Source organism: Hypanus sabinus, chromosome 1 (assembly GCF_030144855.1).
Source record: "Hypanus sabinus isolate sHypSab1 chromosome 1, sHypSab1.hap1, whole genome shotgun sequence".
NCBI lineage: Eukaryota > Metazoa > Chordata > Chondrichthyes > Myliobatiformes > Dasyatidae > Hypanus > Hypanus sabinus.
This window is the reverse complement of record NC_082706.1, coordinates 43,332,196-43,354,815: the sequence shown is the minus strand read 5'-3', so window position 1 is coordinate 43,354,815 and position 22,620 is coordinate 43,332,196. Positions and strand designations below refer to the sequence as shown.

At 47.4% G+C, this 22,620-nt stretch overlaps 1 protein-coding gene across 1 annotated transcript; it reads right to left on the bottom strand.

Annotated features, from left to right (window-relative positions):
• Nucleotides 1–695: 695 nt before the first annotated feature.
• Nucleotides 696–21,920, bottom strand: upk1a (uroplakin 1a). Its single transcript, XM_059968433.1, has 8 exons — nucleotides 21,822–21,920; nucleotides 17,579–17,663; nucleotides 10,408–10,608; nucleotides 9,679–9,753; nucleotides 4,979–5,089; nucleotides 3,981–4,160; nucleotides 1,970–2,053; nucleotides 696–1,614 (listed from the first exon to the last, which is right to left on the bottom strand). The coding sequence occupies exons 2-8, from the start codon at nucleotides 17,642–17,644 to the stop codon at nucleotides 1,570–1,572; spliced, it is 762 nt and encodes a 253-aa protein (XP_059824416.1). The 5' UTR covers nucleotides 17,645–17,663; nucleotides 21,822–21,920; the 3' UTR covers nucleotides 696–1,569.
• Between the last annotated feature and the right edge of the window lie 700 nt (nucleotides 21,921–22,620).

Here is a 22,620-nt window from a genome sequence, read left to right as displayed (position 1 = left end):
TTTGATAGACATGTTGGATGATCGGAGGCATTTCCCCGGGTTGAAATGGCAAATACAAGAGAGATAATTTTAAGGTGATTGGTGGAAAGTATTCTGGGGGGCGGGGGGGGGGGGGGGAAGAGAGGAAATATTAGCGGTAGGTTTTATACACAGGTAGTAGAAGGTGCATGGAACTTGCTGCTGGGGTAGTGGTAGAGGCAGATACAACAGGGGTGTTCCAGGGATCCCTAGGCAGACATGGATGTGAATGAAATGGAGGGTAGGAGGGAAGGTTTGGGTTGATCACGGAGTAGGTTAAAGGGTCAGCACAATTTTGTGGGCTGAAGAAACTATACTATGCTGTAGTGTTCTATGAAATTATATGCAGGGGTAGAATCTGTGCGAATAAGCATGGGGTTAAATGTAAAAAAGATGGCCGAGGGTCAGCACAGTCACCATGAGCCAAAGGGGTCTGTATCTCTCCAATTTCCATCCTCCCAGTCAAAACTTTGAACCCTTCAGCTTGCTTAAGGTGCTCATCTTTTTGGGGCATGGATATACGTAGGGAAGAGGTTTGGAGGTTCAGCAAGTGGTGAGGAGAGGGGAGTACTGTATCTAGTGTGCAACCTCTCAAAGTCAGCACATCAACACTGTGACAATACAGTTCATCTGCAGCCCTGCTCACAGCAGGACCCAAATTAAAAAAAAGGCACAAGAACAGGAAAGACAGCTGCTTTAATGGTTACAAAATATTACATGCAATTAACTCCATCTTTTAGTTAAAGACTCATTCACATAAATATAATCACCAAAGGTATGCATAGGGCTATTTGCATATACATAGATGCTCTCAAACAAAAATCACTGGTAATTTTACATAGGGCTATATAATGATTCCACTGTAACTGCTTTTGTTTAATCCACAGAAGATCCAATTTGAAGGCAGTACTTGGCAAGAGGGAAAAGGAAAGTCCTTCATTAAAGAGTCAGCGTTGTACTTTAAACAGGAGTTCGCAACCTTTTTAATGCCATAGATCCCCATCATTTATCAAAGGGTCCATGGACTCCAGGTTGGGAACCCCTGCTGTAAAAGGGAAGAGGAAAGGGGAAGGTTTGGGAAAGGCCAGCTCCAAGGCAGCAGCCTTGTCATGCTTGGGAGCCTCCAAACCAAACAATAACACTTGGAGAATGGCATCATCCACACTTGGGAGAGCCTCAAACAGATCAAGGTACCCACTATAGATTCCAGAAAGTTGGAATTACGACCAGGAAGCAAGAAATGGTCAGGAACAGGTTGGTGAAACAGCATTGTTGGGAGGATGGTAACAACCTTCTGCCTCTTCAGTTTTCCCAATCAGATCCATAACAGGACACCCTGGTTGGTTAATTTTCCCACGGGTTGAAGGTTTTGAGTCCCAGGTTGACTTGTTCAGGTCCATCTGCTTTAGAATTTGGTAGTTTTAGGAGGAGAGATTGTTGTTGACAGATAGGTTGAAGTCTTGCTCCTGTGGTCCATGGTCTAGAGGGTGGTGAGGGAGGAGAGATTGTTGTTGACATATAGGTTGAAGTCTTGCTCCTGTGGTCCATGGTCTAGAGGGTGGTGAGGTAATACATGCTGAGTAGCAGGAGAACAAACTGGCGAGGAAAGAAAGACAATTGTGAATGGGATTCAAATCCAGTCATAACACCTTCTCTTGCCCTGGTCAACCTCGCCTGCTTGCAACCCCACCCAAAGATCCTAGATTCAACACTCAAGGGGTGCGAATTGGAGGAATCTCAACAGCAGCACAGTGGGTGAAGTTGCCGTTTTCAAGCCTCAAAGACCCACCTCTGACACATTCTGTGTGCACACATTCTATGACTGCAAGGGTTTACCCTGGGCGGTCACAGTGAGACACACAGAGGCAGGCGCACACACGTACACACACACACTCGTGATTAGTCCAGTGTCACCACCGCACTTTGGATGATAAGAACCCCTTTCACCTACCGTCCACATCAGAATGGCAAACCCATACCAGGCAACTGCCCAAGCATAGCTGTTGATGGCAGTGCTGAAAAATTCAAAGCAGCCCTGTGTGAAAACAAAAGAGAATAGATTAACCTTCAACAGTCATCTACAGTGTGTAGGTAGAGAGCACCAAGCCTCCAGGGCAGGGGTCACAGGGAAGATCTAGAGTGGGAGTGGATTTTGTGCAAGTTCAGAACAAGGACATCAAATCAAAGTCAGTTTATTGGTAGACACAAAGTCCATGTGTGCACAGGTGCAATGAAAAACTTACTTGTAGAAGCATCACAGACACAACATTCACAAATTACACAATGTTTAAGAAAGAACACATTTAGAACAAAAAGTTGTAGTGCAAAGTAGTCCTAGTGTTGCTATACTGAGGGAGTGATTGGGGTTGTGCCAGTGAATGTTTGAAGGGAAGTAGCTGTTCCTGCACCTGGTAGTGTGGGACTTCAGGCTTCTGTACCTCCTGCCCGATGCGATCTGCGAGAGGATGGAATGGTCTGGAAGGTAGGGATCTTTATTGGACATTCTAGAGGCAGTACCTCCTACAGATACTACTGATGGTGTGGAGGGATGTGCTCGTATGTATTAGGCCGAGTCCACTACTCTCTGCAACTTTTTATGTTCCTGTGCATTCAAAATGCTGTATGTGGCTGTGATATAACCATTCAGGGTTTGAGCCTGAGGGCTGGGGATGGAGGATTTGTTTGTGGAGAACAGCCATGCTTGGAAAAATAAGCAGGAATAAGCCACAGATTACATGGGATAATGCTAGTGAATAGGGTTCGATTCTGACATTTTGTGTATACAGGAAAGGAATTTCAAGGCAAGTTTAGGGATCAAAATAGGGCACCTGCAAATTGAGGGAGGAATGGTTCAAGTTCAAAGAAACAAATCCTTGGAGAAGTGGGATGGGACAAAACATGGTCAAAATGACAGTCTTCCCTCTGATGTTCCATTGGGCATTCAATTCGTTTGGCACAACATTGTGGACTAAAAGGCCTGGCCCATGTGTTCAATCATTGACCCTGGAGCATGATGGAATGGTGTGGAGGGAGCTTCACCCTATGTTGGACCCTGGGAATGTGTGATGTGACCATGTGGACGGAGCTTCAAAATGTCTTGACTCCAGGAGTGTGTGATGGGATGGCATGGAGGGAGCTTCACTGTGTCTAATCTGAGGATTCTGATGGGATCATTGCAGCTATTAAACTCTGGTTAGGCCGCATCTAGAGTACTTCATCCATTTCTGATTACCCCGTTACAGGAAGGAAGTGGATGCTTTGGAGAGGCTGCGGAGAGCTTCACCAGGATGCTGCCTGGATTAGTGGGTATGAGCTACAAGGAGAGGGTGGACAAACTGGGTTGTTTTCTCTGGAAGCTGAGGGGAGATCTGATAGAAGTATCAATGATGAGAGGCACAGATGGCATGTATTCATGATGAAGGTGCAAGTTTGTTTTCTCCTTTTTAAAATAAAGGGTGGGTGCCTGAAAGGTACTGCCAGGGGTGAAGGAGGCAGAAACGATAGGTGTTTAAGATTCTGTTAGACTTGCAGAGAATGGATAGATGGGGATAATTTTCTTATTTGAGATGCAGTGTGGAGCAGGTCATTCCAGCCCTCCATGCCACAATGACCAGCAACCCCCAATTTAACCCTAGCTTAATCACAGGACCATTTACAATGACCAAATTAACCTATGTCTTTCGACTGTGGATGAAAACCCAAGCACGTGGAGAAAATCCAGGCATCCCGTGGAGAGGAATTAGATGATATCGGAATCGATCTTCAACACCTCCAGCTGTAAAAGTGTTGCGCGAACTGCTGTGATACTTTGGCACTTGTGTAGGCAGAAAGGATTACTTTAGTTAGGGTGTTTAATTCAGGACTGTGGTCCTATTCCTGTGCTGTACTCTCCTGTATTTTCAATTTGACTCTGGAAGCCAAGGTCACTGGAGGTGGGAGGTTGTGGAAAAAGAAGGACTTGCCTTTTGGTACAGGAAGTCTTTGTGACCAACAGCACAACCTCTTTGGTTAATGATTTGAAGATCGGCATTCCTCTTACAACACTGGAAGGGCCAGGGGGCATACGTCTCGTTGAACCCTTTCCTGAAGAATGATGTGTATTTAACCCAATCGGCAGGGCCCACTGACCCACAGCATTTCTCCTGTTTGAGAGAGAGAAACCCACATTAGTAATCAGACAGTGTGTAGTCTTAATAAGGTTTTAAAGAAAGTCTATATTAGTCAACACATTGAGTTCAAGGGTCGTGAAGTTACATTGCAGTTTTATAAAAAAAAATTAGACTGCATCTGAAGGGTTGTTTGCCATTGCAGGAAGGATGTGGAGGCTTGGGAGAGGGTGCAGAAGAGATTCACCAGGACGCTGCCTGGTTAGAGCATATGCACTTCTATGGAGAGGTTGGACAATCTTAGGTTGCTTTCTCTGGAGGTTGAGGGGGAGAGATGTCAGAAAAAAATAATCAAGGGCATGGGTAGAATAGACAACCATTATTTTTGTCCCCAGGGTTGAAGGGTCTAATACTAGAGGCATTGGACAATGTTCAGATATCTGGAGAGAGATACACCAGTCAGTATACAGATATATAAATTATAAGCACAAGTTAGGCCACTGTTCTACCATCTATAGCCACCACAGCAAGCCAGGCACATTATAGCATTCCATGTCTCAGGGACCCTTGCTTATTGAGAATTATTGTGCCTCTGAATTCCACCTCCTTCTGTGGAGCAGATCTAAAGACTGGCCTCAGTTTAAAAAAAAAGTCTCTTAAACAGACCCCCTCCCCTTGCCAAAGCAACTCCTGGTTCCAGATTCCTACCCCACCCCACACAAGAGCTCCTCTCCACTCTGCCCCACTGAGACCATTATGACCCCACTACCTCACTCCAAATGAGCACAGCCTGTCTGGTTTCAGGTATAGTTCACATTGGATGGAATGCCTCTGCCAGCTAGCTTGCAACTTACCATGGGCATGACTCGGTTCCAGAGGGCAGTGATGTCCCGGCCTTGGTTTGAAGTCTCATCACCGTAGAACTGGAGCATTTGTTTTTTGAGGAACTTGGGATTGGAGACCAGCTGCGTGTTGAGGGGTGGGGGACAAAAGAGACCAAGAGGGAAGGTGTGAACTCATCCAGTAGTCTGATCATACTCCCACCATTGTCCCTCCAGCACCAGTCACCCGAATGAGCCAAGTGGGGATGCTACTCCCACCACCAGTGAACAGCAACCCAATCCACAGCACAGAACAATGCAGCCCACAGTGTTGTGCTGATCTTTTAACCTACTCTGAAATCAATCTAACCTTTCCTTCCTCCATTTTTCTTTCATCCATGTGTGCCCATCTAAGAGGCCCTTAACATCTCCCCAATGTATCTACCTCTACCACCACCCCTCCGCAGGGCATTCCACAAAGTTACCTTTGTAAAATCATATCTCTGACACTACCCCCCCCCCCCCCCGTACTTTATTCCAGTCACCTTAAAATTGTGTCCTCTCGTATTAACCATTACCACCCTAAGAGAAAGGCACTGGATGCCCACTCCATCTATCCCTCTTATCTTAAACAATTCTGTCAAGTTACCTTTCATCCTCCTTCACTCAAAGAAAAAAGCCCCAGCTCACTCAAACGTTCCTCCTCAGACATTCTCTCTAATCCAGGCAGCATCCTGGTAAAACTCCTCTGCGCTCCCTTTAAAGCTTTCACATTCTTACTATAATGAGGTGCCTAGAACTGAACACAATACTCCAAGTGTAGTTGAACAAGAGATTTATAAAGCTGCAACATTACCTCGTGACTCTTGAACTCATTCCCCCAATGAATGAAGGCTTACACACCCTCTGCCCTCTTAACCACCCTATCAACTTGCACAGCAACTTGAGGGATCTATGAACTTGAATTGCAAGATACCCATTCCTCCACACTGTTAAGAATCCTATTATTAACCCTGTGCTCCACGTTAGAGTTTAACCTTCCAAAGTGAATCACTTCACACTTGTGTGGATTAAACTCCATCTGCTACTTCTCAGCCAAGCTCTACATTCTATTGATGTCCTGTTGTAACCATGATAAACTTCTACACTATCCACACAACAACCTACCTTTGAATCATCTGCAAACTTATTTATCCCTCCACTTCCTCAACCAAGTCATTCATATACAACTTTAGGCTCTTTGTAATTCCCTGGTTTGGGGTAATCTACAGCAGCTGATTCCCATACCCCCTCCCTCACACCTACATCTCACAAGACAAGACGAAAGGTGTTAGATTTGAATACAGGCAGTATGTGTAAAAGAGTTAGAGATCTGGTAACGCATTTAGTGATTGGTATGTATGATGTTGTGGGCATCACTGAGTCATGGCCAAAAAAAGCTTAACATCCAAGGGTACACATTGTATTGAAAGAACAGGAAGGTAGGCACAGGGGGTGAGGTGGATCTGTTGATCAAAAAAATAATGAAATCTTTAGAAAGAGGTGTGAACAGTGTTAAAAAAACTGCAAGGGTGAAAAGATAGATCTTCCATCTCCCTTTGTAATTTGATTTCAGCAAGATTGGAAAAAAGCAGGTTGGCGTTGGATCCAAAAAGAGAATTTACAGAATGGCTATAAGATGGATTTTTAGAGCAGCTTGTGGTTGCACCCACTAGGGAAAGGCTACTCTGGATTGTATGTTGTGTAATGAACGAGATTTGATTAGGGAGCTTCAAGGTAAAGGAACCCTTAGGAGATGGTGATCATAATATAATGGTCTTCACCCTGCAAGTTGAGGGGGAGAAGCTAAAATCAATGGCTGGAATTTCTAGGGACAATTCAGAAGGTGCAGGGTAGTTCCATCCCAAATAAGTAGTACTTTAAAGGCAGGATGATGCAACTATGGCTGACAAAGGAAGTGAGAAACAACATAAAAGCCAAATAGAGGCTATAATAGAGCGAAAGTTATGGGGAAGTTACAGGATTGGGAAGCTTTTTTAAAAACCAATAGAAGGCAACTAAAAAGCCACTAAGAGAGAAAAGATGAAGTGTGATGGTAACCTAGTCAATAACATCAAAGGATACCAAAAGTATTTTCTGACATATAAAGAATAAAATGGAGGCTAGAGCAGAAGTCATACCACTGGAAAATGACATAGAGGTAATATGCTTCCATCTTCACTGGGGAAGACTGGTATGCCAAAAATTTGAGAGTGTTGGGGCAGAAGTGAGTGCAATTGCTATTACTAGGAAGAAGCTGCATGACAAGCTAAAAAGGCCTGAAGGTTAAGTCATCTGGACCAGATGGACCACATTCCAGGGTATTGAATGAGATGGCTGGAGTAATTGTGGAAAGATCAATGGTATTGATCCTTCAAGGAACAATTGATTCTGGCAGTGTTCCAAAGGACTCAAAAATTCCAAATATCCCTCCACTCTAAGAAGAGAGGGAAGCAGAAAATAAATTATAGGCCAGTTAGCCTGACCTCAGTGGTCAGAAGATATTGGAGTTCAATTGCTAAGGATGAGGTCTCAGGGTACTTGAGGCATATGATAAAATAGGCCAACGTCAACATGGTTTCTTTAAAGGAAGCTCTTACCGGAAAGAAAAACTGTTGGAATTCTTTGAAAAAATAACAAGTAGGATAGACAAAGGAGAATTGGTGGAGGTTATGTACTTCGATTAGTAGGGTGCCACATGAGGCCGCTTAACAACTTAAGAGCCCATGGTATTACGGGAAACTAACATGGATGGAACTTTGACTGATTGGCAGGAGGGAAAGAATGGGAATAAAAAGCCTTTTCTAGTTGGCTGCTGGTGACTAGTGGTGTTCTGCAGGGGTTGGTGCTGGGACTGCTTCTCTGTCTTATATGTGATTTGGATTATGGAATTGATAGTTCTGTGACCAGGTTTGCAGATGTTACAAGGATAGGTGGAGAGGAAGGTAGTGTTGAGGAGCAGGGAGGCTCCAGAAGGACCTAGACAGATTAGGAGGATGGAATACAGTGTCAGGAAGTGTATGATCATACACTTTAGTAGAAGGAATAACAGCATAGACCATATTCTAAATGGGCAGAAAATTCAAAACTCTAGATGCAAAGGGACTTGGGAGTCATGCAGGACTCCCTAAAGGTTAACTTGCAGGCTGAGTCAGTGGAAGCAAGGCAAATACAATGTTAACATTCGTCTCAAGAGGACTAGAATATAAAAGCAAGGATGTAATACTGAGGCTTTATAAGGCACTTGCTGTATTGTGTGCCTCTTATCCAAGGAAGGATGTGCTGACATTGGAGCGGGTCAGAGGAGGTTCATGAAAACGATTCCGGGAATGAAAGGTTTATTGTACAAGGAGCATTTGATGGCTGTGGGCCTGTACTCATTGGAATTCAGAAGAATGTTGGAAGTCCTCAATAGAGTGGATGTGGAGAGGATGTTTCCTATAGTGGGGATGTGCAGGAGCAGAGGGCACAGTCTCAATAGAGGGGCATCCATTTATAACAGATTAAGAGGAACTTCTTTAGCCGGAGGGTGGTGAATCTCGAATCCATTGCCAAAAATTGCTGTGGAGGTCAAGTCATTGGGTATATTTAAGATGGAGGTTGTTAGGTTCTTCATTAGTCAGGATGAGAAAGGTTAACAGGGGAAGGCAGGAGACTGGGGTTTAGAGGGACCATGATGAAGTGGTAGAGCAGACTCGATGGGCCAAATCACCTCATTCTGCTCCTATATCTTATTGCCTTATGGAATAGCAGATGGAGTTTGACTCAGGCAAGTGTGAGATGTTGTATTCTGTCTGCAAGTGCTGCCCTGTTTAATTTCCCAATGGCAGGGCCCTAAGCGAAGATGTTTTGCAATTCCTGCATTGGTCAGGGCACTCAGTACAGGAGCTGAGATGCCTCATTATAGCTGTACAGGATGGTGAGACCTCACTCGGAGTATTGTGTGCAGTTATGGTCACCCAGCTACGGGAAGGGTGTCATTAAGCTGGAGAGGGTTCACAAAAGGTTCACAAGGATGTTACCAGGACTGGAGAGCTTGAGTTACAAGGAGAGGCTGAACAGGCTGGGACTGTTTTCCCTGGAGCAAAGAGGGCTGAGGGGCGACCTCAGAAGTTTATAAAGACCCGAGGAACATATACAAGGCGGAAGGACAGTTTCTTCCCCAGGGTTAGGGGAATCTGAAACTGAAGGGACAAGTTTAAAGGGAGATGGAGGAATCTGAGAGGCAATTTTTTCCCACAAGGGGCTGGTGGATATGCGGAACAAGCTGCCCAAGGAAGAGGTTGAGGCGGGTACATTAACATTTAAAAGGTACTTGGACAGGTGCATGATTAGTAAAGGTTTAGAGGGAATACAGGCAAATAGGAATAGCTCAGGTATGGCACCTTGGCCAGCATGGATGAGTTGAGCAAAAGAGCCCATTTCCACACTGGACTGCATTTAATGAACAGGGTCAGGATGGAGAAAGTCTCACAGCAAGATCTCAACACCACTGCACTCCCATTGGACAAAGGGGCTGTCACAAGTGGGAATGGGTGGGCAAGGAAGATGCTCCTGCCTGCTCTTCCCAACAAGGAGAACGTGTCCTATAGCACAACAGAAGTAAGGAATCTCCCTCCACCCTCACTCCATGTTCTCCAAGCAGGACTGATAGACCCAACCCTCCCTATACAGGAAGTTCCCCCAATACTCACGTAGTCCCTGTGGGTGATGGAAGTGATGCACGAGGCACATTCAAAGATGTAGACAATCAGCATTAGGATTAGGTACTGTGGGTGGGAGAGAGGGGATTAGTGAGGGGGTCTTGGATGGCTTCAAGACCAAAACAACAGTAGTTAGTCAGACACACACAGGGTTTGTACACACACACTCACATGCTGGTGTGTTCACAGACCCCCACAGAATTACCCAACCACCAAAACTTCATCAATCCATTCAAAGGTATCAACTGTCCCATGACACAAATTCATGCCCTTTTAGCCAATGCAGTGTCCAACACCGCCACCATCCTCAGGACGGCCAAACAAGAGGCAATTCAACTAACAAGAATCTACTAGCTTCTACCACAGTAATCCCAACCATTTCTTACCCCATCACCACCAGTTTCTGGACCCTAAGCAACTAATTGATTTTTGTGGGGGGGGGGGGGGTGGCACTGTTCAGAATCAGACCCTTTAGCCCATCAAGTCTGTGCCAACCCATTGACACTGATCCCATTGCAATAAAGTCCCTCACAGGTTCTTTCCCCTACCTCCACCCACACTAATTGGGGTGGGGAGGGGTTGCAATTCAGCGGATGATAATCCCACTGACCCCAACATGTTTTTTTTTGTATGGGAGGAAATCCAAGCCCGCAGGGGGGACCCGCGTGTGCACACAGCGATGGAACTGGGGTCTCCGGTCCTACGAGCCTGCTAGCTTACCGTAATCATCATAGTGCGGCTCTCACTCAGCACGGAGATTATCCCGAAGACGGCGATGCAGAAGAAGGCGAAGCCAGTGAAGATGGCGATCCAGGCACCTGCAAACACATCATCCTTACCGGAGGCACCCAGTGCTGGGTAGACTCGGTATGGGTCCGTCACCACCCAGATGGTGACCGCGAATAGGGCCAACCCAGCTAGCTGGAGAGAGAAAAGGGAGGGGGCAGAAGAGAGAGAGAGAGGTCACGGGGGAGGGGGGGAGTGAAGACAGATAAGAGCAAACCAAAAGTGAAAGAGGGAGACAAGAAATGTGATATTAGATCAAACACATGATCCACCTCATCTTCTCCACAACCCTGTGACAGAGAACCTCACCTGAACCACGCCCCCACCCACATCCAGCAGGCAAACAAGACATTGGGACCATCATGTCCATGCCTACCACTGTGAACCCATCTGTATTAGTCCTCCCACCCAGCACCTACCTGGCCAGTAGCCCTCTCTCTGCCCAGGAGATTGAACTGCACGTCCAGACACTGCCAGGGACTTTACAAATGAGTGAGGGAAGCAATGTGTTCTGGGTACTCGCCCATCTGGGTGGAAGTTAGCTTCCCTTCCAAATTTTCTGCCCACCCTTCAACTCAGATCTGCACCTCTAATAGTTTCATCTTTCTCGAGCCTCAGGGTGGTGAGGGTAGAATTAGGGCAATGAGTACAGGAATTGGAACATCACATTTCAGCTGTACAAGACGTTGGTGAGACCACACTTGGTGTACTGTGTGCAGTTCTGGTTGCCCACATACAGGAAGGAAGCTGGAGAAGGTGTAGGAAAGATTCATGAGGATGTTACCAGGACTGGAGGGCTTGAGTCATAGCGAGAGACTGGACAGGTTGGTACTGTTTTCCCTGCAGTGCACGAGGTTGAGGTTTATAAAACCATGAGAGGTGTAGGTAAGGTGGATGGTCACAGTCTTTTCCCCTGGCTAGAGGACTCTGAAACTGAGAGGGAAAGATTTAAAGCAAAAATCTCACCCCTCCTGGTGAACACATGGATTGAGCTGCCAGAGGAAATGGTGGAGGTGTGTACAATTGGAATATTTTGGTGATACTCAGACAGGTACATGGAGAGGAAAGGTTTGGACAGATTGCCAACTGCAGGCTAATGGGGCCAATTTACATGGAAGTCTTGGTCAGCATGGTTTGGCAAAAAGGCCTGACAACCAACTCCTGTAGCAATAGTTTGACAGAATCTGATATCATTATTGCAATTTGTATTATTGTCTTCCTTGAATGCCGCTCCCCACCCTTCCTTTGTTGAATTGCTGTCTCTGCCAGGGATGGTGAAAACAACAATAAAGTGACTTCAGTGGGATGACCTTAGTTGAATCAGCTGAGGGAGGTGTACAGTGACAAACAAGCGTCATCGAGAAGAAACCAATGTTGTAATGATCATGAATAAAGTTTGAGATTCCTGCTGAACCAAATTCCACTGCGCTTTTGCGGATTGTGCCTCCTAACAAGTCATGACTCACTGCCTCCTGTACCTGCGTCACTCAGCTGTCAATCTCCACCCAGTCTGCCGAAACTTGGACCACATTTCCCCCTCACCTCCCTCAACTACAAGCAAAATAATCTGACCCAAAACAACAACCATGTCCCTCTCCACGGAGACTGCCAAGCCTTTTCTGGTTTTTTTAGCTGGGTTCATTTCCCTGAAGAAAATGAGGATATTCAGTCCATTTCATTCCTCTCTCTTCATCACCAATTCTCCCCCAAGATATAGGAGGAGAATTCGGCCATTTGGCCTATCAGGTCTGCTCCACCATTCCATCATGGCCAATTTACTTTTCATCCTCAACCCCATTCTCTAGCCTTCTCCCCATAACTGTTCTTATGTTTTATAGAGGTTGATTGATTCTTGATTAGTCAGGGTGTCAAAAGTTACGGGGAGAAGACAGAAGAATAGGATTGAGAAGGATAATAAATTAACCATGATGGAATGGAAATCATGAACACTACAACCTCCATTTTTAAATACACCTAATGACTTTGCCTCCACTGCCATCTGTGGCAATGAATTTCACAGATTCACCATCCTCATCTGCCCTTTTCCTGAGATTCTGCCCCTCACCCAGACTTGGGGGTAAATTCACAGCAGACCCACCCCACAGCCTATTTTTGGGGTGTGGGAGGAAACCAGAGTACTCAAGAGAAACCTACAGGGTCACAGGGAAACTCCACACAGACAGAACCGAGGTCCATCTTTTGAGACTCCAGTTCTACAAGAACGCTCCCCACACTCTCCACACTTGGAGTGCAGAGTCACTCTGTAGTTTGCAGTGTTCACACTTTCCCATTAGTTGACCTGCAGAGGGCAGCTCGCAACAAGTTGGCACACTCTGACAAACATTAATGTGAAAGGCAACAAGCTGCTTGCCAAAGGCATTTGGACAGGAAAGTTTTAAGAGGGCTATGGGACAAGTGGGAGTAGTTAAGATAGGCATCTGGAGCAGTTGGATTGCTCGATGACCAAGATCCCTCAGCCAGCAAACACAAGCCCAACCTTGGAAGGGGGTGGAGTGTGGTACATACTTTCTTCCCGTTTACATCAACAGTGTAAAGATTGAAAGCTTCAAGTTCCTAGGAGTGAACGTTACCACTAGCCCGTCCTAATCCAGCCACATTGATGCAATGACTTAGAGAGCTCAGCAGTACCTCTGCTTCTTCAGAGGCCAAAGAAATTTGGTTTGTCCCATTTGAATCTCATTTTTCTTCTTTAAAACGATGTACAATAGATATCATCCTATCCGGATGTATCCCAGCTTGGTATGACAGCTACGACCATGAGAAACTGCAGAGTTGTGAACACAGCTCAGCACATCATGAAAACAAACCTCCTCTCCATGGACTCTGTCCATTTCTCACTAAAGCCAGGATAATCAAGGAACCCTCCCACCCTGGACATTTTCTCTTCTCTCCCCACCCATCAGGGAAAAAAAACAGGCAGAAGATACAAGAGCCTGGAACCTTGTACCATCCAGTTCAAGGGTAGCTTCTATCCCACTTAGAGTATTGAATAATTCCTCGTACAGCAAGATGGACTCTTGATCCCAATCTACCTTGTTATGAACTTGCATCATATCGTTTACTTGCACTGCACTTACTCTGTAGCCATTACACGGCTTGCAGGATTTTGCCTTGTTCTACCTCAGTACACTGTAATGATTTGATCTGTATGAACGGTATGCAAGACAAAGCAACACCCACCAAATGCTGGAGGAACTCAGCTGGTTATGCCTCATTTATGGAAATGAAGAAACATTTTGGGCTGAAATCTTTCATCAGCAATGGAAAGAAAAGGGGAGACAGCAGAACAAAATAAAAACATGAGGGGAGGGGAAGGAGGATAGCCCTGGAAGGTGATAGGTGAAGGCAGGGTGATAGGAAAGTTAAATTGCTGAAGAGGAAGGAATCTGATAGGAGAGGAGAGCGGAACATAGCAGAAAGGTGAGGAGGGAACCCGGGGGAGGTGACCGACCTCTTATCCCTTCTCACCTGCCTGAGTGAAGAATTGAAGAGTGGAAAGGGAGGGATTTTTTAAAACTGGAAATCAGCTTCTTCACTGAGGGTGGCCTCATTGTGTCACAAGAGGAGGCCATGGCCCAACATGTCAGAACAGGGATTGGAATTAGAATGTTTGGCCACTGGGAAGTTCTGCTTTTGGCAGATGGAGGTGCTCGATGAAGGAAGCCATCTCCCAGTTTATGACAGGTCTCACCAACGTAGAGGAGGCTGCATTGGAAGTACCAGCTACTTTGGACGACTCTAGTGGATTTGTAGGTGAAGTATTGCCTCACCTGTCAGGGGCCCTGAATGAAGGCGAGGGAGGTGGATGGATGAGTGCCTGAAGGGAGACTAGTATGGAGGAATGAATGGACAAGGTAATCACAGAGGGTGAGATCCTTCAGAAAGGATAGAGGGGGAGTGAGGTAAAGATACATTTGGTGGTAGGATCCCTTTGGAGATGGTGGAAGTTAAACAGAAGGATATGGAGGCTCATGGGGTGGTAGGTAAGGACAAGAGGAACTCTATCAGTGTTGAGGCAGCAGAGATATGGGGTGAGCACAGATGATCAGGAACTGGAGGAGGTGCAGGTGAAGGCAGCAACAATGGTGAAGGAAGGGAAGCACTACTGTGAACATCTCTGATGTCCTGGTAAGGAACGCCAGATCTTGGGAACAGATGCAGCGAAGACAAAGGAACTGAGGAAAAGCAAAAACATTTTTTTTTAAAATCAGGAGACAGGGTGGGAAGAAGCTATCAAGATAACTGTGGGAATTGGTAGGTTAATAAAAGATGTTGGTCTTCAGAGATGGGGAGAGAGCTGTCAGAAATGGACCAGGTGAATTTAAGGGCAGGGTGGAAGTTGGAGGCAAAGTTGATGAAATTGATGACCTCAGCATGAGTGCAGGAAACAGCACCAATGCTTCATGCAATTATGGATGTCTCTTCCCCAACCCCCACCTTTTTATTCTCTCATCTTCCTCCCTCCTTTCCAGTTCTGATGAAGGGTCTCGGCCCAAAATGCCAACTGCTTATTAATTTCTATGGATGCTGCCAGACCTGGTGAGTTCCTCCAGCGTTCCTTGTGTGTTGCTTTGGATTTATCCTTTCTGATTATGCAGGAGAAGCTTTTCACTGAATCTCAGCACGTGACAACAACAAAAAAACTAATTTGCTTAGAGACGCAGAGGTTCGGTAGATGCTGGAAATCTTGAACAATACAAATGTTGACTGTTTCTCCCATAGATTATTTATCTATTGAGATACACGTGGAACAGGCCAATCCCCCCCCCAATTTAATCCTAGCCCTATCGCAGCGTAATTTAAAATGACCAATTAACCTACAAGCCCACAGGTCTTTGGACTGTGAGAGGAAACCGGCACACCCGAAGGAAACACACACATTCATGGGGAGTGTGTACAAACTCTTTCCTGCAGCAGCAAGAAATGTCTGACTTGCCAAGTTATTTCAACATCGTGCGTATTGCTTAATTTAGAGAGGACGTTCCAGTTGAGGAATGGTCCGGTATCACTCCTGCCCTTTCTTTGAACCCAAGACATGCAAAGCATCACATTGCAATGCTGAGTCGGAGGATCCTGATGAAGGGTCTCAGCCCGAAATGGCAGCTGCTTCTTCTCCTTCATAGACGCTGCCTGACCTGCCTCCAGCATTTTGTGTGCTTTGCTCTAGGTTTACAACATCTGCAGAACCTCAAGCTTACACAATCCTCTGAGCTATGAGGGAATCAAGGAAGTTGTGGGAACCGGTTTGGGGAGATTCCGAGAATTTCTGTAGCATTCCTGTCAGGGGTGAGGCTGGACCCCTCTCAATGGGAGGAGAGAACAGCGAGACGGGGTGGATGGGAGGAGAGAAAAGGAGGACCATGTGGTGCACATCCAGGTGACAGAACTCCAACTTTACCCCTCTGCAAGGTTCTTCCCACCCCCACTTACCCTTCTGCTAAGCAACTCCCAGCCCTATCATCACTCCCATGCTAGGTGCCCTCAGATACTCACCCCTTCTTGTCCCCAACCCCTTAAAAGGCTCATCTCATTACCCACCCAAAGCTACTTTCTAATACCGCCAAATCCACCCAAGGGTCCCCTCCAACACAGGAGCACTCACTCACTCACATCCACCCACCCAAGGGTCCCCTCCAACACAGGAGCACTCACTCACTCACATCCACCCACCCAAGGGTCCCCTCCAACACAGGAGCACTCACTCACTCACATCCACCCACCCAAGGGTCCCCTCCAACACAGGAGCACTCACTCACTCACATCCACCCACCCAAGGGTCCCCTCCAACACAGGAGCACTCACTCACCCACATCCACCCACCCAAGGGTCCCCTCCAACACAGGAGCACTCACTCACCCACATCCACCCACCCAAGGGTCCCCTCCAACACAGGAGCACTCACTCACCCACATCCACCCACCCAAGGGTCCCCTCCAACACAGGAGCACTCACTCACCCACATCCACCCACCCAAGGGTCCCCTCCAACACAGGAGCACTCACTCACCCACATCCACCCACCCAAGGGTCCCCTCCAACACAGGAGCACTCACTCACCCACATCCACCCACCCAAGGGTCCCCTCCAACACAGGAGCACTCACTCACCCACATCCACCCACCCAAGGGTCCCCTCCAACACAGGAGCACTCACTCACCCACATCCACCCACCCAAGGGTCCCCTCCAACACAGGAGCACTCACTCACCCACATCCACCCACCCAAGGGTCCCCTCCAACACAGGAGCACTCACTCACCCACATCCACCCACCCAAGGGTCCCCTCCAACACAGGAGCACTCACTCACCCACATCCACCCACCCAAGGGTCCCCTCCAACACAGGAGCACTCACTCACCCACATCCACCCACCCAAGGGTCCCCTCCAACACAGGAGCACTCACTCACCCACTTGTCCACCCACCCAAGGCCAGGGCCACTCCTCACAAGTCTGCCCTCTTCCTTGGCATGACCCCACCTGCTCTCCCTCCTCTCCACCATCAGCAGACCCAAGGGTTCTACTCCTGCCCTTTCTCGAACATTAAAGCATATCACTTCCCCTACAGCCACTGGTAAATCTCACCCATCAGCAGACCCGTTTCCCCCCTCTCTGTACTCAACAGGGCTTCTGTAACCTGAATAACAATCACTTTCTTCAAGCCCCCACCTTAAGGCGCCCACTGTCACAGACACACCCCTCTACCCACAGACAAGGGTGTCACTGCCCACTGACATTTCCACTCATTCCCCTCCACTCTCCAAAAGGTGCTCAAACCAACCAAGTACGACCCACACATCCCTGTGAATAGACAGGTAGCCAACTCTTCTCCCTTAACACCCAAGGGTGCCACCCAAAGACACTGAGTGCACCACACCTCAGAAGTCTCCCCTCCCTGTCCCCACAGACAAGGGGGTGATCCCACCTGCCAGGCACCCAACACTCCAATTCTCGTCCACCCTCTCCAACCCACCAAGTTCATGTGTCCCCTCCCACTCTTTTGACAAGCTGATGTTTCCTTCCCAGCCCACCCGAGGGGGAAGGTGATATCGAGGCTCCCCACTTCCCTGCACCAGTCCGAAACTCACCGCCAGCACGAGCTTGCCGAAGATCAGGAGGGCCTTGAACCCCGCTGAGGCAGACGTATCGCCCATGATTCTCGCTAGGATCTTCCTGTGCAGAGAAGGCAGCCATGAGAAGGGAGGCACCCACTGCCCTCAAAACACCAGACCCCACCACCCCTCTCCGGGCGCACGATTGGCTGACTCATTGGGAACTAGACATTGATGTGAGAAAAGCACAAAGATTCCAACAACCCAGATGGTGGCCTGAGACAGGTAAATATTGGCTCACTCCATTCTCTCCACCCCAATCAAGAATTCACCAGTATCATCCCTCCCTCTTGTGGGCAACAGATCTCTCACTGGATGTTGCAATGCTGGTCCTGAGGTCAATCCTCCACTTGCCCCACCTTCTTCCACCCCCTCTCCCCCAGAATTTCCTGTCCCCAGAGTTTTTCCACACCCTCATCTCTGTTCTACCACCCCTGTCAACTACTCCAGGAAGATGTCTGGAATTGAATTCCAGTGCAGTTGTCAGTTCCTGATGAAAAGTGAACCAGACTTTGGGAAATGCTCTCCCAAGTTGACTCGGCATTCCAAGGGATGTAGATGTAGGTAACTGTACAGAACATTACACAGAATTAAACCAAATCCCTTCTGCCTACACAATGTCCATATCCCTCCATTCTCTGCACATCTGCCTACCCAAAAGCAACTCAAATGACTCCATCACTTTTCAGCGCACTTTTCTTTCTAAGTTTACCCCCATTCTCTGTCTTGTTGTTTTTACCCTGGAAAAAAGACATTTAGCTATCTACAACTGAAGAGATTCTGCAGATGCTGGAAATCTTGAGCAACACGCACAAAGTGCTGGAGGAACTCGGCAGGTCAGCCAGCATCTATGGAGGGGAATGAGCAGTTGACATTTTGGGCCGAGACCCTTCATCAGGACCGTCTACTCTCTGTAGGTTTCTCTTCAGCCTCTGCTGAACAAACCCAAGTTTGTCTAACGTCTCCTTACAAAGCATACCCTCTAATCCAGGCAGCATCCTGGCGAACCTCTTCTGCACCCTCTCCAAAGCCTCCCTGTACTAGGGTGACTAGAACTGGGCATAATATTCCAACTGCAGCCCAAACCAAAGTTTTGTATGGCTCGAATGTGACTTCCCATTTCAACCATTGGAAAATGACACAGGATGTCTACTCTGTCTCTGCCTCTCAAACCTCAGTCTTCATCACTCCAAGAAAACAGCCCAAGTTTGTCCAGCTTCTCCTTACAGTCAGCATCATTCCTACTTTAAGGACATTCTCCTCTTTTCTCTCTCATGTCTCCTTCCTCTTAAACCTCTTCTGCACGTTTTCCAAAAGCCTCCACATCCTCTCCATGAGGTGTAGGCTTCCCATTAAAACCCAGGATGAGATCCCTTCCCCACTCAGTGTGCTCAGAAGGTTCCGAGCCTCCCGGAGATTTGGAACTTCTCTCCTCCCTCTTCCACGATCTCAGACAGGCCAGGGGGTTTCCAACAATCACCGGAGACTCCACTCCAGAAAGATACCACAGCACAATTTGGAGTTGGTGGTTACAAAGGAAACCAATATCCACTCCTCAAATTGTAACACTCAAACCTATCACAGACCCTCTGAGGGAGTAGGGCATTACTGGGATCTGTCCTTATGTTCCCAGCTTCTGTGACCTTCCCCTGACCCCCCCATGTCTTGAGAAGCAATTGTCACCCCCTTGCCACTGAAATATTAAAAAAAACTGCTTCCACCTGTTTGAGGGAGAGATCTAAGCCTCAGGAAAATTTACTTAAATGGATGACCCACGATTCTCATCCCTAAAACAATCTTGGCTCCAGGCTCTCCTGAGACGTGCCCTCTTCTTATTACCACCGGGGGAAAGTGCAGGAGCCTAAAGACACACACAACGTTTTGGGAACAGCTTCTTCCCCTCCACCATCAGATTTCTGAAGGGACAATGAACCAACTTACGAACACCATCTCACTATTTTTGCACGACGTAGTGTTTTGTTTTAATTATAATTTAGTTTTTTTAGAACTTCACTGCTGCTGCAAAGCAAAATCCACAACATACATCAGTGAAATTAAACCCGATTCTGATCCAATAGAAGGAAAATATGACACTTAAGGGGTCTGATTCACAGAGAAAGGTATTTTCCTCAGTAACAGACTGAGGCCCCCATAAGGCATCGTATCTCATCTCAGTCCAGCCCTTTCTCACGGTTCCCAACTATGCATAGAGATAGGCTCAGCCTGCCTGACCTTTTCTTCAAGACAACTGGGACATTTAGTATCAGTTGAGTGTTCAGCCGGTGAGCTGACATTCCTCAGAGGCCATCCGCTGAGCAATAGGTTAAGAAGGCAGATTAAAAACCACACCCAAGAATTGAAGCAACATTGAAAGCAAAGTTTGTAAAAGCTCAGGTATGTAGGGAGGATAATCAAAACAAACTTTCAGGAAGGTAGGATGCGTACAATCTGCCTTCTCATGACAAGAATACAAACAGCTCTCAGCAGGAATGTTAATGAAAGTTTGATAAAACAGGTGCAGGAGGCAGGTGAGGTCACAGGAGGCTGCAGATGCTGGAAATCTTTGACTAACATGCAAAGTGCCAGTGGATCTCAGCAGGTCGAACAGCTTCCACGGGTGCAGGGAGTGGCCACTCGGCCCAGGGACTGCTCCGCTATTTGACCATGGCTGATTTATTATCCGTCTCAACCCCATTTTCCTGCCTTCTCCCGTAACCTTTGATGCCCTGACTAATCAAGAACCCATGAATCTCTGCTTTAAGTATACCCGATGGCTTGGCCTCCACAGCCATCTGTAGCAATGAATTTCTCAGATTCACCACCCACTGGCTTAAAAAAAATCCTCCTCATTCCTGTTTGAAAGGGCATCCCTCCATTCAGAAGCTGCGCCCGCTGGTCCTAGAAACATCCCCTCCACAACCTCTCAGGTCCCTTTACCTGGACTGAAATAATATTTGCAAAGTTCTCTGGAAAGTTAAGACACATTTCAAGAACACAGTTTATTGAAATCAGATTCTGATCAGTTGATGAAACTAGCTGCCCGTTTGCCCACGAAGCAGAAGTAGCTGAATCTCAGTCTGGCCCCTGGTCCCCAACACCACAATCACCACTGGTTTAACGTCCACCAGCACCTCCAGGTAACTGTTTGCCTCTCTCTCCCCCCACCCCCCCGAGCAACCCTCCCTTCCTGAACTTTGTAGAGAACATTCCTTCTCAGGGAGGAAAGTAGGGCGAAAGTCAAGACTCCCCGAGGGGAAGATTCAGCTCAGCCTCAGTGTGAGTGATTGAGACCTTATTTTGAAATGGTGGGGGTGGGGTCCTACATTGCGTTGGATATCAAATTTTTAAGCAGTTTCAGATATATCTCTACCAACCCTCCTCCAAACTTTCCTGAACACTTTTTAATAAACCACCACCTTGTCAAGATCTTTCCCTCTGTCTCTTCCCACCACCCCTTACCTTCTGTAAACAGCCACCCTGTCACTTGTCAAGGTTTATTGTCATTTGTGTGTAACACGCACACCCTTTTGTGATCTGTTTGCCTCTCTCCATCCCCTAATCTTACATACACAGCCACCTTGTTGAGACATTTGGGGTCTCCTCGCTACAGATGCCCGTTCTTCCAGCCTCCCATCCTCCTTCCACTCACTTTTGAACTTCCTGTCCCCTCATCTCTGCACTCTGTCTATACACACCTGTTTTGACATTTTGAGACCCCTCCAGCATGTCCATTTCACTCTGTCCCACCCTCCCTCTCTCACCTCCTTTATCCCACCTTCTTACAGACTAGTTAGGACACTTTGTATTATACTCACACTTGTCTGTATTTCCCACCTTCCCTCCTCTCTCTCTCTCTCTCTCTCTCTCTCTCCTGAATTTACTTTCCCCACCAACGCCCCTTTCTCACCCTACATTCTATACACATAAGTCAAGACGTCTGGGACTTCCCCCCCCCCCACATTATTTCTTCCACCCACCCACCATCCTGGACTTTCTTTCCCCTCAACCCACACTCTCATCAAGACTTTTTGATGGAATCTTTCTCTCTTTACCCGCATCCAGCCTGTATTCCTTTTCTCAAAACTTTCTCTTTCCCTCTTAACCCCCTTTCGCATCTCACGTTTTATACACACTTCTCAAGACATTTTGGGAATTCTCTCCCCCCCCCCCCCCACTTACACAGCCAACCCTTTGGAAAATTTTCATCTCCCAGCCTTACCTGTAGACCGACAGCCACCCTGTCCCAACACCTGCGCCGCCAACACCTGAATACCACACCAGCCAGTCCGCCTGCTCTCTGACGTCACACGGGGCAGGAAGCAAGAGGCGGGATCAGGACTCATCTGGATCGGACCTGCTGCGGAGTTCAGAAGCTGCAGTCGTTGGCAAACTTCAACTCACCTGATAAATAAAGACTAAACTTATCCAGACGTGAAATAATTGTGTATGAGTTTGTGATCCGACCCCCAGTGAGAGTCCGGGTGTGTGTATGAGACCCGTTCTCCAATGAGGTTGAGTGAGTGGGTACCGAGGGAAAGGGGCGAAAGATATGACAGCGGAGTGGGAGGTGGAGCAGCAGGGGGGCAAAAGATTAGGGGAGCAAAAGGGGGCATTAGGTTGTGGGTGGTACGAGGGCAGGATAGTAGAACAAGGGAGTGAGAGAAATGAGGGAGGGAGAGGTGGAGAGAGATAGGCATGATGGGGAGGCTGAGAGGGAGGGAGAAGGAAGTGGAGGAGTGGGTTTTGGGATGGAAGGCTTGGGTGGGGTGGAGAGGGGGTGAAGGGAGTGATGGTGTGAGTTTCTACCCCAGTGGAACAGGCTGGTTTGCCACTGTCATATCCTGCAGGCTCCCCACACCACTCACCACAATTCCTATCTACCCCTCTTCCACTCCCTCTCTCCTACCCTCCTCACCCCTCTCTCCTCTTTCTTCCCCCACTCCATCTCTCTCACCCCTATAGCTCACTTCTGCTTACCTCCCTCTCTCTACCCCCTCACTCCACTCCTCCCTCCCACT